General features: G+C 44.8%; 1 protein-coding gene across 2 annotated transcripts; it reads right to left on the minus strand.

Moving 5' to 3' along the window:
* Positions 1-2,739: 2,739 nt before the first annotated feature.
* GAR1 (GAR1 ribonucleoprotein) lies at positions 2,740-10,418 on the minus strand. Of its 2 annotated transcripts, none has more exons than XM_074147703.1 (7): positions 10,357-10,418; positions 8,759-8,952; positions 8,524-8,678; positions 6,964-7,023; positions 6,436-6,571; positions 4,111-4,221; positions 2,740-3,764 (listed from the first exon to the last, which is right to left on the minus strand). In XM_074147703.1, the coding sequence occupies exons 2-7, from the start codon at positions 8,937-8,939 to the stop codon at positions 3,751-3,753; spliced, it is 657 nt and encodes a 218-aa protein (XP_074003804.1). In that variant the 5' UTR covers positions 8,940-8,952; positions 10,357-10,418; the 3' UTR covers positions 2,740-3,750. The 2 variants fall into 2 exon arrangements, with proteins under 2 accessions (XP_074003804.1, XP_074003805.1); XM_074147704.1 differs by having other exon boundaries at positions 10,333-10,392.
* Positions 10,419-12,775: the final 2,357 nt, after the last annotated feature.

Raw genomic sequence — 12,775 nt, forward strand, 5'->3', positions numbered from 1 at the left:
ACGTTGCACCAGTCTGTATGTGACTATCCAGCGTTGCTTGAGGCAAACATCCATAGCTTTGTGTCGGTGCTAGAGAAAATCCTTTCTGTTCTTCAACAGCCAGAGCTGCAGCCACAACACATGAAAATAGCCCAATTATTTTCTGCACTTCATCAAATTTCTGTCAAAGTAACGCAGCAAATCTATGAACTATACCGAAGAATTCTATCCCAACAATTACACAAAACACAAGGAGAAAAAATATCCCTCCAACAAGGAGGCACTAAAGCCATTCTCAATGGGTAACAATTTAAGCTTTGCAACACAACTAGATTCCGCATAGAAAAAAATAAATATAAAACCAGAATTTTAGTGTGGAAGGACAAAAGGCTCAAGGTCTCGTAAATGCCTTTAAGCAATCTGATACGAGTGATTTACCAGTTGCCATTTTCAAAATGGGCTGAAAGTCAGACCCTATGTCTGGGTCAAATACTGCAGCGCTAACACATTCGCTTGCGAGCAGATTTGGAAAAACTTGGTTGTTGAAGGCTCTGCCTTTGCCAACAGGGAGCACAGGCAGCGCTGACCAGTGGACAAGGCGGCAGGCAGGTGACACCGCTACTGCAGTGTCCTGGGTGGAAACCAAGCACTGCGGGGGGAACTGGAGCCTACCTTCTTCCTGGGCTTCAGAGGAACATTGCAGGGCAGCAACCCCCTTTGCACTGCCGTTCTTTTAGGTGGCCCAGCCATTTGCCCCAAAGGCCGGCAGTGAGGGGAAATGCAGGGAGCACAAAAGTGTCATTGAGAGCCTGCGCTGCCACTGACACCTTGCCCTCCCTTCCTGCAGACTGTACTATGACTTTTCTTCCCCAGACACTACAGCTACTTGAAACTTTCCCTTTCTGTCAACACACCTATTTCTGCCAGGAAAGGTGGGCTCGCCAGCCCCCTATTTCCTGCAGAAAAAGCCTAAGATATCTGTAAGCTCATATATAAAACTCAAACCGTTCACTTACTAGGATGAGGAGCACGGTGACAGGATCACAGGTAAGATTTGAATAAAAAGTTCAAGGTAGAGAGGGAGGTGTCAGATAAAATTAGGGAACCTGTATTTTAGTTCATTGCAGCATTACACTGTAGACAAGACGTGTTGTCTTAAGTTTTTTAAGTCGCTGAATTTTCATCTAATACAGTTAGCAATTACTTGCATTAGAAGGGCAGGGTCATGCCATGGCACAGAGAAGGCAGAACAGGGACTGGATGGGTCCTGCCACAACCGAACACGATTATTCTCCAGAATGGGGAAGAAAGGGAGGGGAAGACATCACCACATGTCCAGACACTGCTTCCTCATATGGCAGCTCATTCCACACCTGATCACTAGGATGTTCTTCCATCAGCATCTGAACATCCTACAACCTCCACAAAGATCTAAGATTGTAAATTTACTCTGGATATTTGTGTTAATCCCATCCAACATTGATTGTATCCGTAGGGCATGCCATAATGCTCCTCATGCATTTCTCAGCTGGGATTGCAATCAAGAGGCCAATCTTCCCTCTAAAGCCGCAATGGATATTGTTCTTAATCTCCTCTGCACACAAACGTAAGTCTTTGCTTTGGCCTTGCAACAGCTTCAGGCTGACTCACTGCTCCATCTGCTGTGAGATTCAAAGCATACGCTTCTTGCCCTCGGCTGCAAGACAGTACTTCATGGAATTGAAACACCAGCTGTCACACCGTGAAACATAAAGGTGATGGCAGCACAGTCTTTGGATATCCTGGGAGAAAGTATGTCCCTAAAGTGTGCAGTGGGAATAGCAAAGCAGAGCGTGAATCCAGGTGTATGAGTGAGGACTGTGTTATATCAGTCTTCCAAAGCCAGAAGAATAAGGAAAGATCTAACTCAGCTACCCAGATCCAGCTACTGAAGCATCAGTGAAGAAATACAACGCAGCAGAGGGTGCAATTACAAATAGGACAAAGGTAAGGACAGGTCCAGCGTCACTGCAGGTTGGTCTTGTTCAACTGCCATGTGGTATCCCAGAGATTCAACGTCTTGCATAGGATTCTGTCTAGATAAAGGGCAATTCTACAATGCCCCAAGTCAGAGCCCTAAGTCACTTAGACCTAGCAATACACAGCAACAAAAATCTAAACATCTTCAGTGGTCTGGATTTAACTGACCTGGGTAAAGCTAAGTCTGTAGCAGTATCAGAAAAATAATCCGTATCCCTCCATTCCTGATTGTGCTGCGGTTGAACAGGGGACTCAGTTTCTTCTCACAAAAGCAGATCTAGCAGAAATTCCAGTGTTTTGTGGTTTGTATTTTTAAACTGAAGAACATTTTAATCTGTTACCTTATGCAGCATCTGTTCAGACTTCACTGAATTCTTGGACATTTGTTTTGCTCCCTTGTTTCAAGTTTTGTTCCAGAGACTATTCAAACTAGCAGTCACGTTTCTTAAAATGACCAGTAACCGTCCAATCCTGGCACTGACATATTACCTGTTTCTTTTTGTTAAACAGAAGGCTAAGATAACTCATTTGCCTGCTATTGCATTCATTAATTAAAAAGTATAGCAGTATGATCAATTCTGAAATGTACTTCTTTCCACATTGAACAAGATGTTCGAAATACTTTCATGTAGATTATTCTACAGATCCCTTTCAAAAGTGCTTGGTACGAGAGTCTGTGAATGGACTCCTGGCTCTGGATAAAATCCAGGGAGACTGTACTTTTCTATTCTTATTTTATTTCCACAGCTGAAGAATAGAGGCACCCTGTTCTTCTCCATCCTTAAGAGGAGGCAGTTACTAGCTCATCAACAATCCTCATAACGCATCCAATTAAAGAGGCCAAAGACTTGTGCAGTTTTTTTTCACGTCTTTTTTAAGCAATACTTAACTGAAAGCCCTGTGTGCAGAGGAGCCCCATGATGGGCTCGCTAATCATAGCCCTACACTAGCTCAGAGCACCAGAGGTGCCATGCCAGGACATCGAAATCTCAACAGAAACAGGCTAAGGGGGAGAGATAGGGGCAGCTGAAAACTCTTAGCAATTTTAATATCAGTGTAATTATATACAATTAGGTGACTTAAAAACAGTATTAACTTTGTCTTCTAAGAAGAACATGTCTTAATGCCTTTGGCTTTCATTGAGATTTATACAGAAAAATGCACAAAACATCCTTTGCTATCTTCCTTTCCTTTTATACATTACTATGTATAAAAAAAAAATTCTGTCAACACAAAATTCTGAAGTTTAGTTTGTAAAAAAAGGTTCACAAAGGTTGTTTGAACAGCATGTCCACTTTAGAGCAATGCAGAAAATTCAGTATAAAAAGAGGATGAGAACTAGGGATCAGTCACACATAGGTAACAGGTTCATACCGACAAATGTGCACGTAGTGAACCCGTAGGGTTTTTTTAAAAAAAACATTTCGATTGATTGTTTACTCCAAACTCCAACATGAAGTCAAGTATTGACTATGTCACTTGCCAGAAACAAACAGTTTATGAATAAAGTTGAATCCTGGCTTAGTTAAAAAAGTTCAAGTACATTCTGAGCAGTCTTCAATTCTTCGGCTGGGGCTACGCTCTCCTCATGTGTTGATCAACAGTCATTAAGTGTAACAATAATTGTCATTTTACAGCTTCAAGTTCTTTATAAAAAGAACTTTTTCACGATCCTTTACAAAAATTTTTCCTCGTTCTTCACTTCTTCAGATGACACAGTAAGACAGTGGGGAGATACTTGTGGCTCCATTTTTAATATCCTTTTCCTATTTTAAGAGGGAAGAAAAATACACCCAAAAAATCACATCTTAGAAGCATTTAAAGCAAATAAATTATATACATAACACTAAATGACTTGATAAAATAATATATCATCATTATCTGTTCTCACAGTCCGTTTTGAGTGCAAAAAAGTAGCACGGTCTTACACAAGCACCAAAAAAATGCAGAATCCTGTGCTTCAGTTCAAGCTACTGCAATGCACAGGAACTTTTAGCATAAAACTATGGACATCTACAAGAGATTAAAAAATACAACTTTCTGTTTAACAGTGAAAAGCTTTAGAAATCAGGAGCCATTCTTATTACTGAAATACAAAAACCGCACACTCACCCCGAAAGCCTCCTCCACCACCTCTTCCTCCTCTGAATCCTCCTCCTCCTCCACCTCTTCCTCCTCTGAATCCTCCTCCTCTTCCTCCACCTCTTCCTCCTCCAAATCCTCCTGAGCATAGGAAAGAAATTACACTTTGAGGAGGATACAAATTCTTTGTTATGCATAACAATTTATTTCATTGACAGCCTCTGAAAGGAAAAGAACAACAAAAAAAAAACAGAAACAGCCAATTGCTGGATAGTTACTAGGTCAATTAGTAGTACCTTGTCTCTACCATTTGCACATTTTAGGCATTGTTTAATATCTGATATACAATGTCCAAAATACTAAAGACACTAACAAAACTCCACAATAACTTTCTTTCACGAGAGCAAAAAATTAATTACAACTATTAATTAATAATTCTTAAATAATTGCAATGCAACAGAACGTTAAAACAAACAAACCAAAAAACTTTGAAACACTTGTGCCTCTCTGCACAGAAAGGGGCAAGGTAGGGAGAAAAGGGAAGAAAATGAAATGTAAGAAAAAATTAACCTCAGCTGTAATTGAGGGGTACATCATAGAATCACAGAATCGTTTTGCTTGGAAGAGACCTTTAAGATGATCGAGTCCAACCGTAAACCTAACGCTGCCAAGTCCACCACTAAATCATGTCCCTAAGCCATCTATACGTCTTTAAAATACCTCCAGGGATGGTGACTCAACCACTTCCCTGGGCAGCCTCTTCCAATGCTTGACAACCCTTTCGGTGAAGAAATTTTTCCTAATGTCCAATCTAAACCTTCCCTGGTGCAACTTGAGGCCATCTCCTCTTGTCCTATTGATTGTTACTTGGGAGAAGAGACCGACCCCCACCTCGCTACAACCTTGTTTCAGATAGTTCCAGAGAGCGATAAGGTCTCCCCTCAGCCTCCTTTTCCCCAGGCTGATGTTTAAAAAGCAAGAGACGATGATACCTACCAGGTCATTTGCCCCTCTCTCAAACACTGCATTTCAAATATTCTGTCCAAACTATGCTTTTAGAACATACCAAAAATACAGCTTTCACTGACATTTTTAAGTGTGTACTATCTACAAGTTTGATTAGTAGTCATGCTTTCCGTCTTTGTTATACTCTCCTCTCTATGCTTTGGAACTGTTATTTAGCTAGCTACAGAAGCCTAGGCCTTGCCACTGGAACGATACCACTGTCTCTTCCATTGAGTCATTATCTTGGTTTCAGCTGGGATAGAATTAATTTTCTTCCTAGTAGGTGCTGCAGCTTGGATTTAGTATGAGAATAATGTTGATAACACATATTGGTTTAGTTGTTGCTAAGTAATGTTTACATTAGTCAAGGACATTTTCATCTTCCCATGGAAGCTGGGAGGGAGCACAGACAGGAACAGCTGGCCAAAGGAATATTCCATACCACAGACATCATGCTCAGTGCATAAATGGGGGTTGGCTGTGGGGCAGGGATCCGTGATCGCTGCTTGCGATGGGATGGGCAATTGATCATCGGCTGGTGAGAGCAACCTGTGTTGTATCACTAAGGCTAGAGGGACTTTGGTCTTTTTAGTCTGGAGAAGAGAAGGCTGAGGGGGGATCTGATCAACACCTATAAATACTTAAAGGGAGGGTGTCAAGAGGAGGGGGACGGCCTTTTTTCAGTGGTACCCAGTGACAGGACAAGAGGAAATGGGCACAAACTTCTACATAAGAAGTTCCATCTAAACATGAGGAGGAACGTCCACTGGAACATGAGGAGGAACTTCTTCACTTTGAGGGTGGCAGAGCCCTGGAACAGGCTGCCCAGGGAGGTGGTGGAGTCTCCTTCTCTGGAGACATTCAAAACGCGCCTGGACACGTTCCTGTGCAACCTGCTCTGTGTGGACCTGCTTTGGCAGGGGGGTTGGACTAGATGATCTCCAGAGGTCCCTTCCAACCCCATATCATTCTGTGATTCTCTTACCATCATCATCATCTTCCTCTTCCATTACTGTTCCATTAAATTGTCTTTATCTCAATCCATGTGTCTTTTTCCCCGCCTCTCCTTTTCTCCCTAACCTACTGGGAGGGGGCAGGGGAGTTGCGAGCCAGCAGCTATGTTGCTGGCTTGGGTTAAACCACGATAAGTCATCAAACAGAAATACACATAACATTTTTCTTTCCAATACAACTGTTGATATTCAGGTATTTAACTGCAGCATTACCAAAAAAAACCACCGAACACCAAAAAACCCCTCCACTCCCTCAAAAAAAACCCACAAAAACCCAACAACCCACTCCACACCAAAATACCTCAACGTTCTGCAACTTTCTTTCTTGGGATCTTACCTCTACCACCGCCTCTTCCTCCTCCACGTCCACCACCACGTCCTCCTCTACCACCTCCTCTGGGAGCACCTTTTTCTCCAGGAGGCCTTGGCAAAAATCTCTGAAGGGGTAGCAGCTTTGCTGGATCAATGTAAAACTGTCGGAAGAGAGTTCCATTAGGCTTTGAAAATACCAAGTCTACAGAACGCATTAATATCTCGCTTTACAAATATGCACAATTTGGTCTTAACCCTTTATATCAAATTGTCCTCTCCAAATAGCCAAATAAAGCAAGCACATAAGAAATAAATCACAGTGTTATAAAGTTATTAAAATAGAGATGATATTTGCCGGATTTCATTTGTTACATCTTTTTTTGCAGAGCGAGGAGAAAGAAAGAATACGGCAGATACAAAAGTGAAAAGGAAGAGGAAATGAATGCTCATGTTTACAACTAGCTTTTAAAGTTAATAAAGTCTTTATTATCTGATAACATAGATTTATCTAACTGATGACATACAGTAAATTTTGTTATTGAAATTGGCTAACCTTTTGCATTTTTTTAAATGAAGAGGCTTTCATGTTCTCAGACAGTTTCACTGAAAAATACTGTTAGTTTCTTTAAGGAACACAGCAGGAATAAAACATAAGAAATAGCGATTTTGATTATTATATGAAAGGCACATTCAGACATTTTTGAAATTAGTATTTTATAAATGAAGCTGAACATCATCACTGCACATGAAAAATTACAATTAAAAGATCGGGAGAAACCATTTTGAATTTTTCTCAGGGTTTTTTCGTAGTTACAGTATTTTGTGGTAAAATACTTTTTTCCTTCCACGTACTAAGGCATAAGGAAGAACATTCCAGTGGAAAGAGTACCTAAAAACGTAATTGTAAAGAAGCAAATTTGTATAGCAAGTGACAACCCCTTTAGCTCCAGGGTGACCTCAAGGCATATCTGGAACAATTTAAATGCTGCAGGGGCTCTGCTCGTGCTGCTGCTGCTGCTGGGTGGCACAACTGCCGGGCTGCGGAAAGGTAAGAGCCAGCAGGGACTGCTGGACCAACCGCATGCCCAGCTTCATCCTACAGAGAAGTGGCAGACACTCTCCGTAACCCCACATGCAGTCTTCTATGAATCTTTTGGCTCTCCAGCATACAAAGACTTTGGTATATGGTTCTTAAGATCCAAAAGAGCTGCTGGCCAACTCTGCTTAATTAACGCTCAAGATCAAATGGGACACAAAATGGAGACACAAAATCCACTAACACATTTTCTTAATATGTTATTGAACGAAGAAAACAAGTTCCTGAAATTCAAATAAAAATTCAAATAAGTAAATCTGCAAGTTAATACATTCAGAGCCTGACAGTGATTTAAACCTGCACATTTTACTTCACGTTTAATGTGGGAGAAGAAAATGCATGCAGCTAGTTCCTGATGCTCAACCAACCAAGGCAGGCTAAGCCTTCCTGCGTGTGACAGGGTTATTCACCCAGTCGTTCCGCTTTTGTCACGGATTCTATCAGTCCAGCAATGACAACAGAACGGACCCAGTGCCGCTGTCTCAACAAGCTTGCTTTGCAAGAGGGCATCCTAGCACACATCCACTTTATTGAATGAGCAATAGGCCTTCCTAGCAGAAACTCACCTTTATAATTAAGTAATAAGCTGCAGCATAAGCAAGGTCCCCTAGTGCACAAAAAAAAAAAAACAAAACCAACAAAAAAAACCCTGCTCCCTTGATCCAACTCTGTTATAGGTAAGTGTAGCAGAAAATTTGGTCAGGTAGCTAGAAAAAGTAACATCTCGAACCACCATAGATGCAAAAGACATCTGCCAGTACTGATACTGACTGAAAACCTCTGCCTGACATAAGGTACTTCATCATATTGAAAAAACTTTAAGATAGACACTTAATCACAGACACTTAATGTGAATGAGGCACCTACTGAGATCAACAGCTGCAGCTGGACTTGTGACTGTTCCCATCTAGCTGGTAGCCAAGCCTAGAACTATTTTAAAATCCTACAGAAATTCCACTCAGTAATCAATCAGCCTTTAAAAAACAATAGGGTACATCACACTTTTTTAAAGGATACAAAATCTCTCAGCTGTCCAAAGATTTCATCCACTTTGCCAATCTGTTCCTTATTATCCAAGTAAACGGGGGCATTGAAATAAGGCACCTTGTTTTCTTCTGTTTTACATTTACAAACAATGTCATCTTCACAGGGATGCATGAACTCTCCCAATACTGAAATAAAGAACAAACAAGCTAAAGATCCGGAGCAGGTGTCCTAAATTAAATAAATATAATCTTTTCATGTAACTTACAAACTACCCTTTCTGGAGGCCCCTGGTCATATCCGCCTCTGTTGAAGCCTCCTCGTCCACCTCCCCGTCCAAAGCCACCTCGTCCACCACGATTAAAGCCACCTCTGTCACTACCGCCACCTCCTCCACGATTGTAGCCACCTCCTCTTCCTCCTCCACCTCCTCGTCCACGAAAAGACATTCTCTACTACCTCCTAAACAGTGGACAAAAATCAGCTGTTTAAGAAGTCAAATATATTTCACATTTGATTTGGTGTATGAATAAGAATCATAGAATCATAGAATGGTTAGAGTTGGAAGGGACCTTAAAGATCATCGAGTCCCAACCCCCCTGCCACGGGCAGGGACATCTCCACTAGAGCAGGTTGCTCAAAGCCCCATCCAGCCTGGCCTTGAACACCTCCAGGGATGGGGCATCCACAACTTCCCTGGGCAACCCGTTCCAGTGTCTCACCACCCTCACAGGAAAGAATTTCTTCCTAATATCTAATCTAAATCTCCCCTCTTCCAATTTAAAACCATTACCCCTTGTCCTGTCACTACACTTCCTGACAAAGAGTCCCTCTCCGGCTCTCCTGAAGGCCTTGTTTCTTAATTTAACATTTAGCTCTTTTAGTCCTCACTAAAAATCACCTCGAGGGAGGTGATTCTGGCCCTCTACTCTTGTGAGACCCCAACTGGAGTACTGTGTCCAGCTCTGGAGCCCCCAGCATAAGAAGGATGTGGGCCAGCTGGAGTGGGTCCAGAGGAGGGCCACAAAGATGATCTGAGGGCTGGAGGACCTCTCCTGTGAAGACAGGCTGAGAGAGTTGGGGTTGTTCAGCCTGGAGAAGATGAAGACCTTACAGCAGCCTTCCAGTACCTAAAGGGAGTCTAGAGGAAAGATGGGGAGGGACTCTTTGTCAGGGGGCGTAGTGATAGGACAAGGGGTAACAGCTTTAAACTGAAAGAGGGTAGAGATCAGATACTAGGAAGACATTCTTTCCTGTGAGGGTGGTGAGGCACTGGAACAGGTTGCCCAGGGAAGTTGTGGATGCCCCATCCCTGGATGTGTTCAAGGCCAGGCTGGATGGGGCTTTGAGCAGCCTGGTCTGGTGGGAGATATTCCTGCAATGATCTTTAAGGTCCCCTCCATCCCAAACCATTCTATGATTCCATGAACAACATGCAGGCACGTGAAAAATCAATTTTACGGCTAAAATGTCATCCCCCGCAACGCCCACCTGTCACACACCATCGGCAGGGCCGGCATGTTTCTCACGCGTGTGTGTGAGGGCTGGAAGGTGGCACCCCCCCAGCCCCAGGCAGAGGCTGTGCAGCCCCTCCAGCCCCGCCGAGGAGCGGCACCAAGAGAGACGCCACTCGGCGCACAACCGCGGTGCCTTCCCCGGGGGCCGCACCGGGCCCGTGAGGCGCCGCCTGGGCACGGGGACCCGCGCCAAGGCCGACCTCCCCCGCACCCTCGGCCCTCCCTCGGTGCTGCCGCCGGCCCTTGGGGTTGCGGGGCGGGCGCTGAAGAACCACCAAGGGCCGCTAACGAGCCCGAGCCCAAGCCCGTCCCCGTCCCCGCGCACCCCCACAGACGTCTCCCGCCCGACCTCCACGTGCGCGCCGTCCCCGCCGCCGCCGCCCCCACCGGGAAACCGCCCCCACCGCCGGAAACGAAGTTGCCTGCCGTAAGTGAAGCGGCGTCTCTGTCCGGCACCGTCGCAAAAGGGTCCCAAAGTGTTCCGTCCTCCCGGGGATGCCGCCGCTCTGTGGCGGGCTCAAGCGGGCGGCGGGCTCAAGCGGGCGGCGGGCGCTGTCGCAGGCGGCCCGAGCTGCTCGCAAGGACACGTTCTGCGTGTAAAACAGAGGGGACCGGGAACCGCCTCGGCCCGCACCTCCCGGCAGCCGCAAGTGAGTGATGGCCTTGCCGGGCGCCGTCGTGCTGGTCTCCCCCGAGACTCCTGAGGGGACCCCCCGTCAGGGCCTGGCGTCGGTCTGAGCCCACGGCGGGGACAGCCCGGATGCCGGGGAGGGGGCCGTGAGCCTGTCCGTATGCGCTGAGGAGCTGAAGGTGCTTAGAAGAAGGTGGTACTGATGTCTTGGACTGTGCTGCTCTCGGCATGCACCAAAACACGCGGTGCCAGGAGAACTTAGGGTCCCACCCTTCCAACCAGGGAGTCTTGGCAGTGGTAGGTGTCCTGGGTTGAGAGACACAGGACTAACTTTTCTTCTAATGCTGGGGAAAATTGCACTTTTAGAAGACTCTAGTGTCTGAATTTGTGAAAATATTTAGTTTATAGCCAGCCAGGCTCCGTGAGATTCAAGGCTAGTGTTTTCGGGCCTTGCCAGGTGCAGGGACAAGGAGGAGCGAGGCCTGGGCATTTGACCCAGGCTGGCCAACAGGATTATTTCATACCATGAACGTCACATTCAATATAAATTAGAAAAGTTTGCTGCGTAGCTGGGCTCTTTCCCTGATGGTGGCGAGTCCAGACAAGTCCTTGTCCCGGTGCCGGAGCCCTGAGCCCTTCCCTTCCTCCTGAAGCCATTGCGCTCCCAGTGTCCCGCATTTGCTGTCCCTGCTGGGAGTGCACAGCTTCCTGCTGAGAGAAGTGGCTGAGTATAACTCCTGTGTATCTTATATCAGTATCGGGATTAATACTGGTTCTTTAGTATTATTGTTAATTATTTAGTCTTGGTCTATTAAATCTATTTATATCTCAACCCTTGTGTTTCTTTGTGTTCCCCGATTCCCCTTTCGGGGTGGGGAGGGGTCATCGGGTGATTGAATAATTGTCTAATGACAATAGATTGTTATGGGTTCTCTCAAACCATAACAGTAGGCTAGACCTTTCTAACTTGGTTCTTGAATTTGGAGACATAAGCTTCCTCCCTGATCCCAGTGTGAGCATTTCTGCATCTTGCTATTGTTGTGTTTCCCTCATATAGTGGGAATAACCTTAGCTGTGCTAAGGAGAAAGAGCCGGCGCTTCTGCCTGCAAACCCACTGCAGGGGAGCAGCTCTGCTGCTGTCCTCCGGGCTGCGAGGCAGGTCTTTTTTTGGGGGGTGAGGGGGGTGTTGGTTCTGCTGGGTTTAATTAAAGTTGTCCTGGAAACCCACTTTCAGAAGAGCACTTCAAGCATTTGCCAAATACTTGCAAGTCTGCTATACAAATGGTGTAACACGAGCTTGTAATCCAGCTGAGTATATAATGGACGTTACATGGATATGAGTATTTCCATATATACGAAGACACAGAATCATAGAATCGTCTCGGCTGGAAGGGACCTTTAAGATCATCGAGTGCAACCATCAACCTAACACTGCCAAAACCCACCACTAAACCATGCCCCTCAGCACCACATCTTACCTGTCTTTTAAACACCTCCAGGGATGATGATTCCACCACTTCCCTGAGCAGCCCATTCCAGTGTTTGATAACCCTTTTGGTGAAGAAATTTTTCCTAATCTTCCATCTAAACTTCCCCTGGTGCAACCTGAATCCATTTCCTCTTGCCCTATCGCCTGTTCCTTGGGAGAAGAGACCGACCCTCACCTCACTACACCCTCCTTTCAGGGAGTTGCAGAGAGGGATGAGGTCTCCCCTCAGCCTCCTTTTCTCCAGGCTGAACAACCCCAGCTCCCTCAGCTGCTCCTCACAGGACTTGTTCTCTGTCTCTTATATAAAAACACATTTATCTTTTACAATAATCTGGCAGAGATGAATGCCTGCAATCAGGAGAACCAGCGTGATGATTCGATCAGTCTCCTCTGGCAACAGAAAGGAAATGTGTATCCTTAATAAGTGCTTCCTTTTAATCATTTACTTTAAGGTCTTTATTTTTGCTATCTCATCTTGCACTTACAGTAAAACCAGTTAAATTGAGGCGGGATCTTTTTGGAGAGATCAGTTTTATCAGTTAATAATTGAGGCTCCTGTACTTTATTTCTAAACACACTTCAAAATATTTTGCTAATGGTTAAAAATTAAACACAAATCTAACAACTGATATTCAAAAGAATCCCAG

The sequence above is a fragment of the Numenius arquata genome, chromosome 5 (assembly GCF_964106895.1).
Source record: "Numenius arquata chromosome 5, bNumArq3.hap1.1, whole genome shotgun sequence".
Taxonomy (NCBI): Eukaryota; Metazoa; Chordata; class Aves; order Charadriiformes; family Scolopacidae; genus Numenius; species Numenius arquata.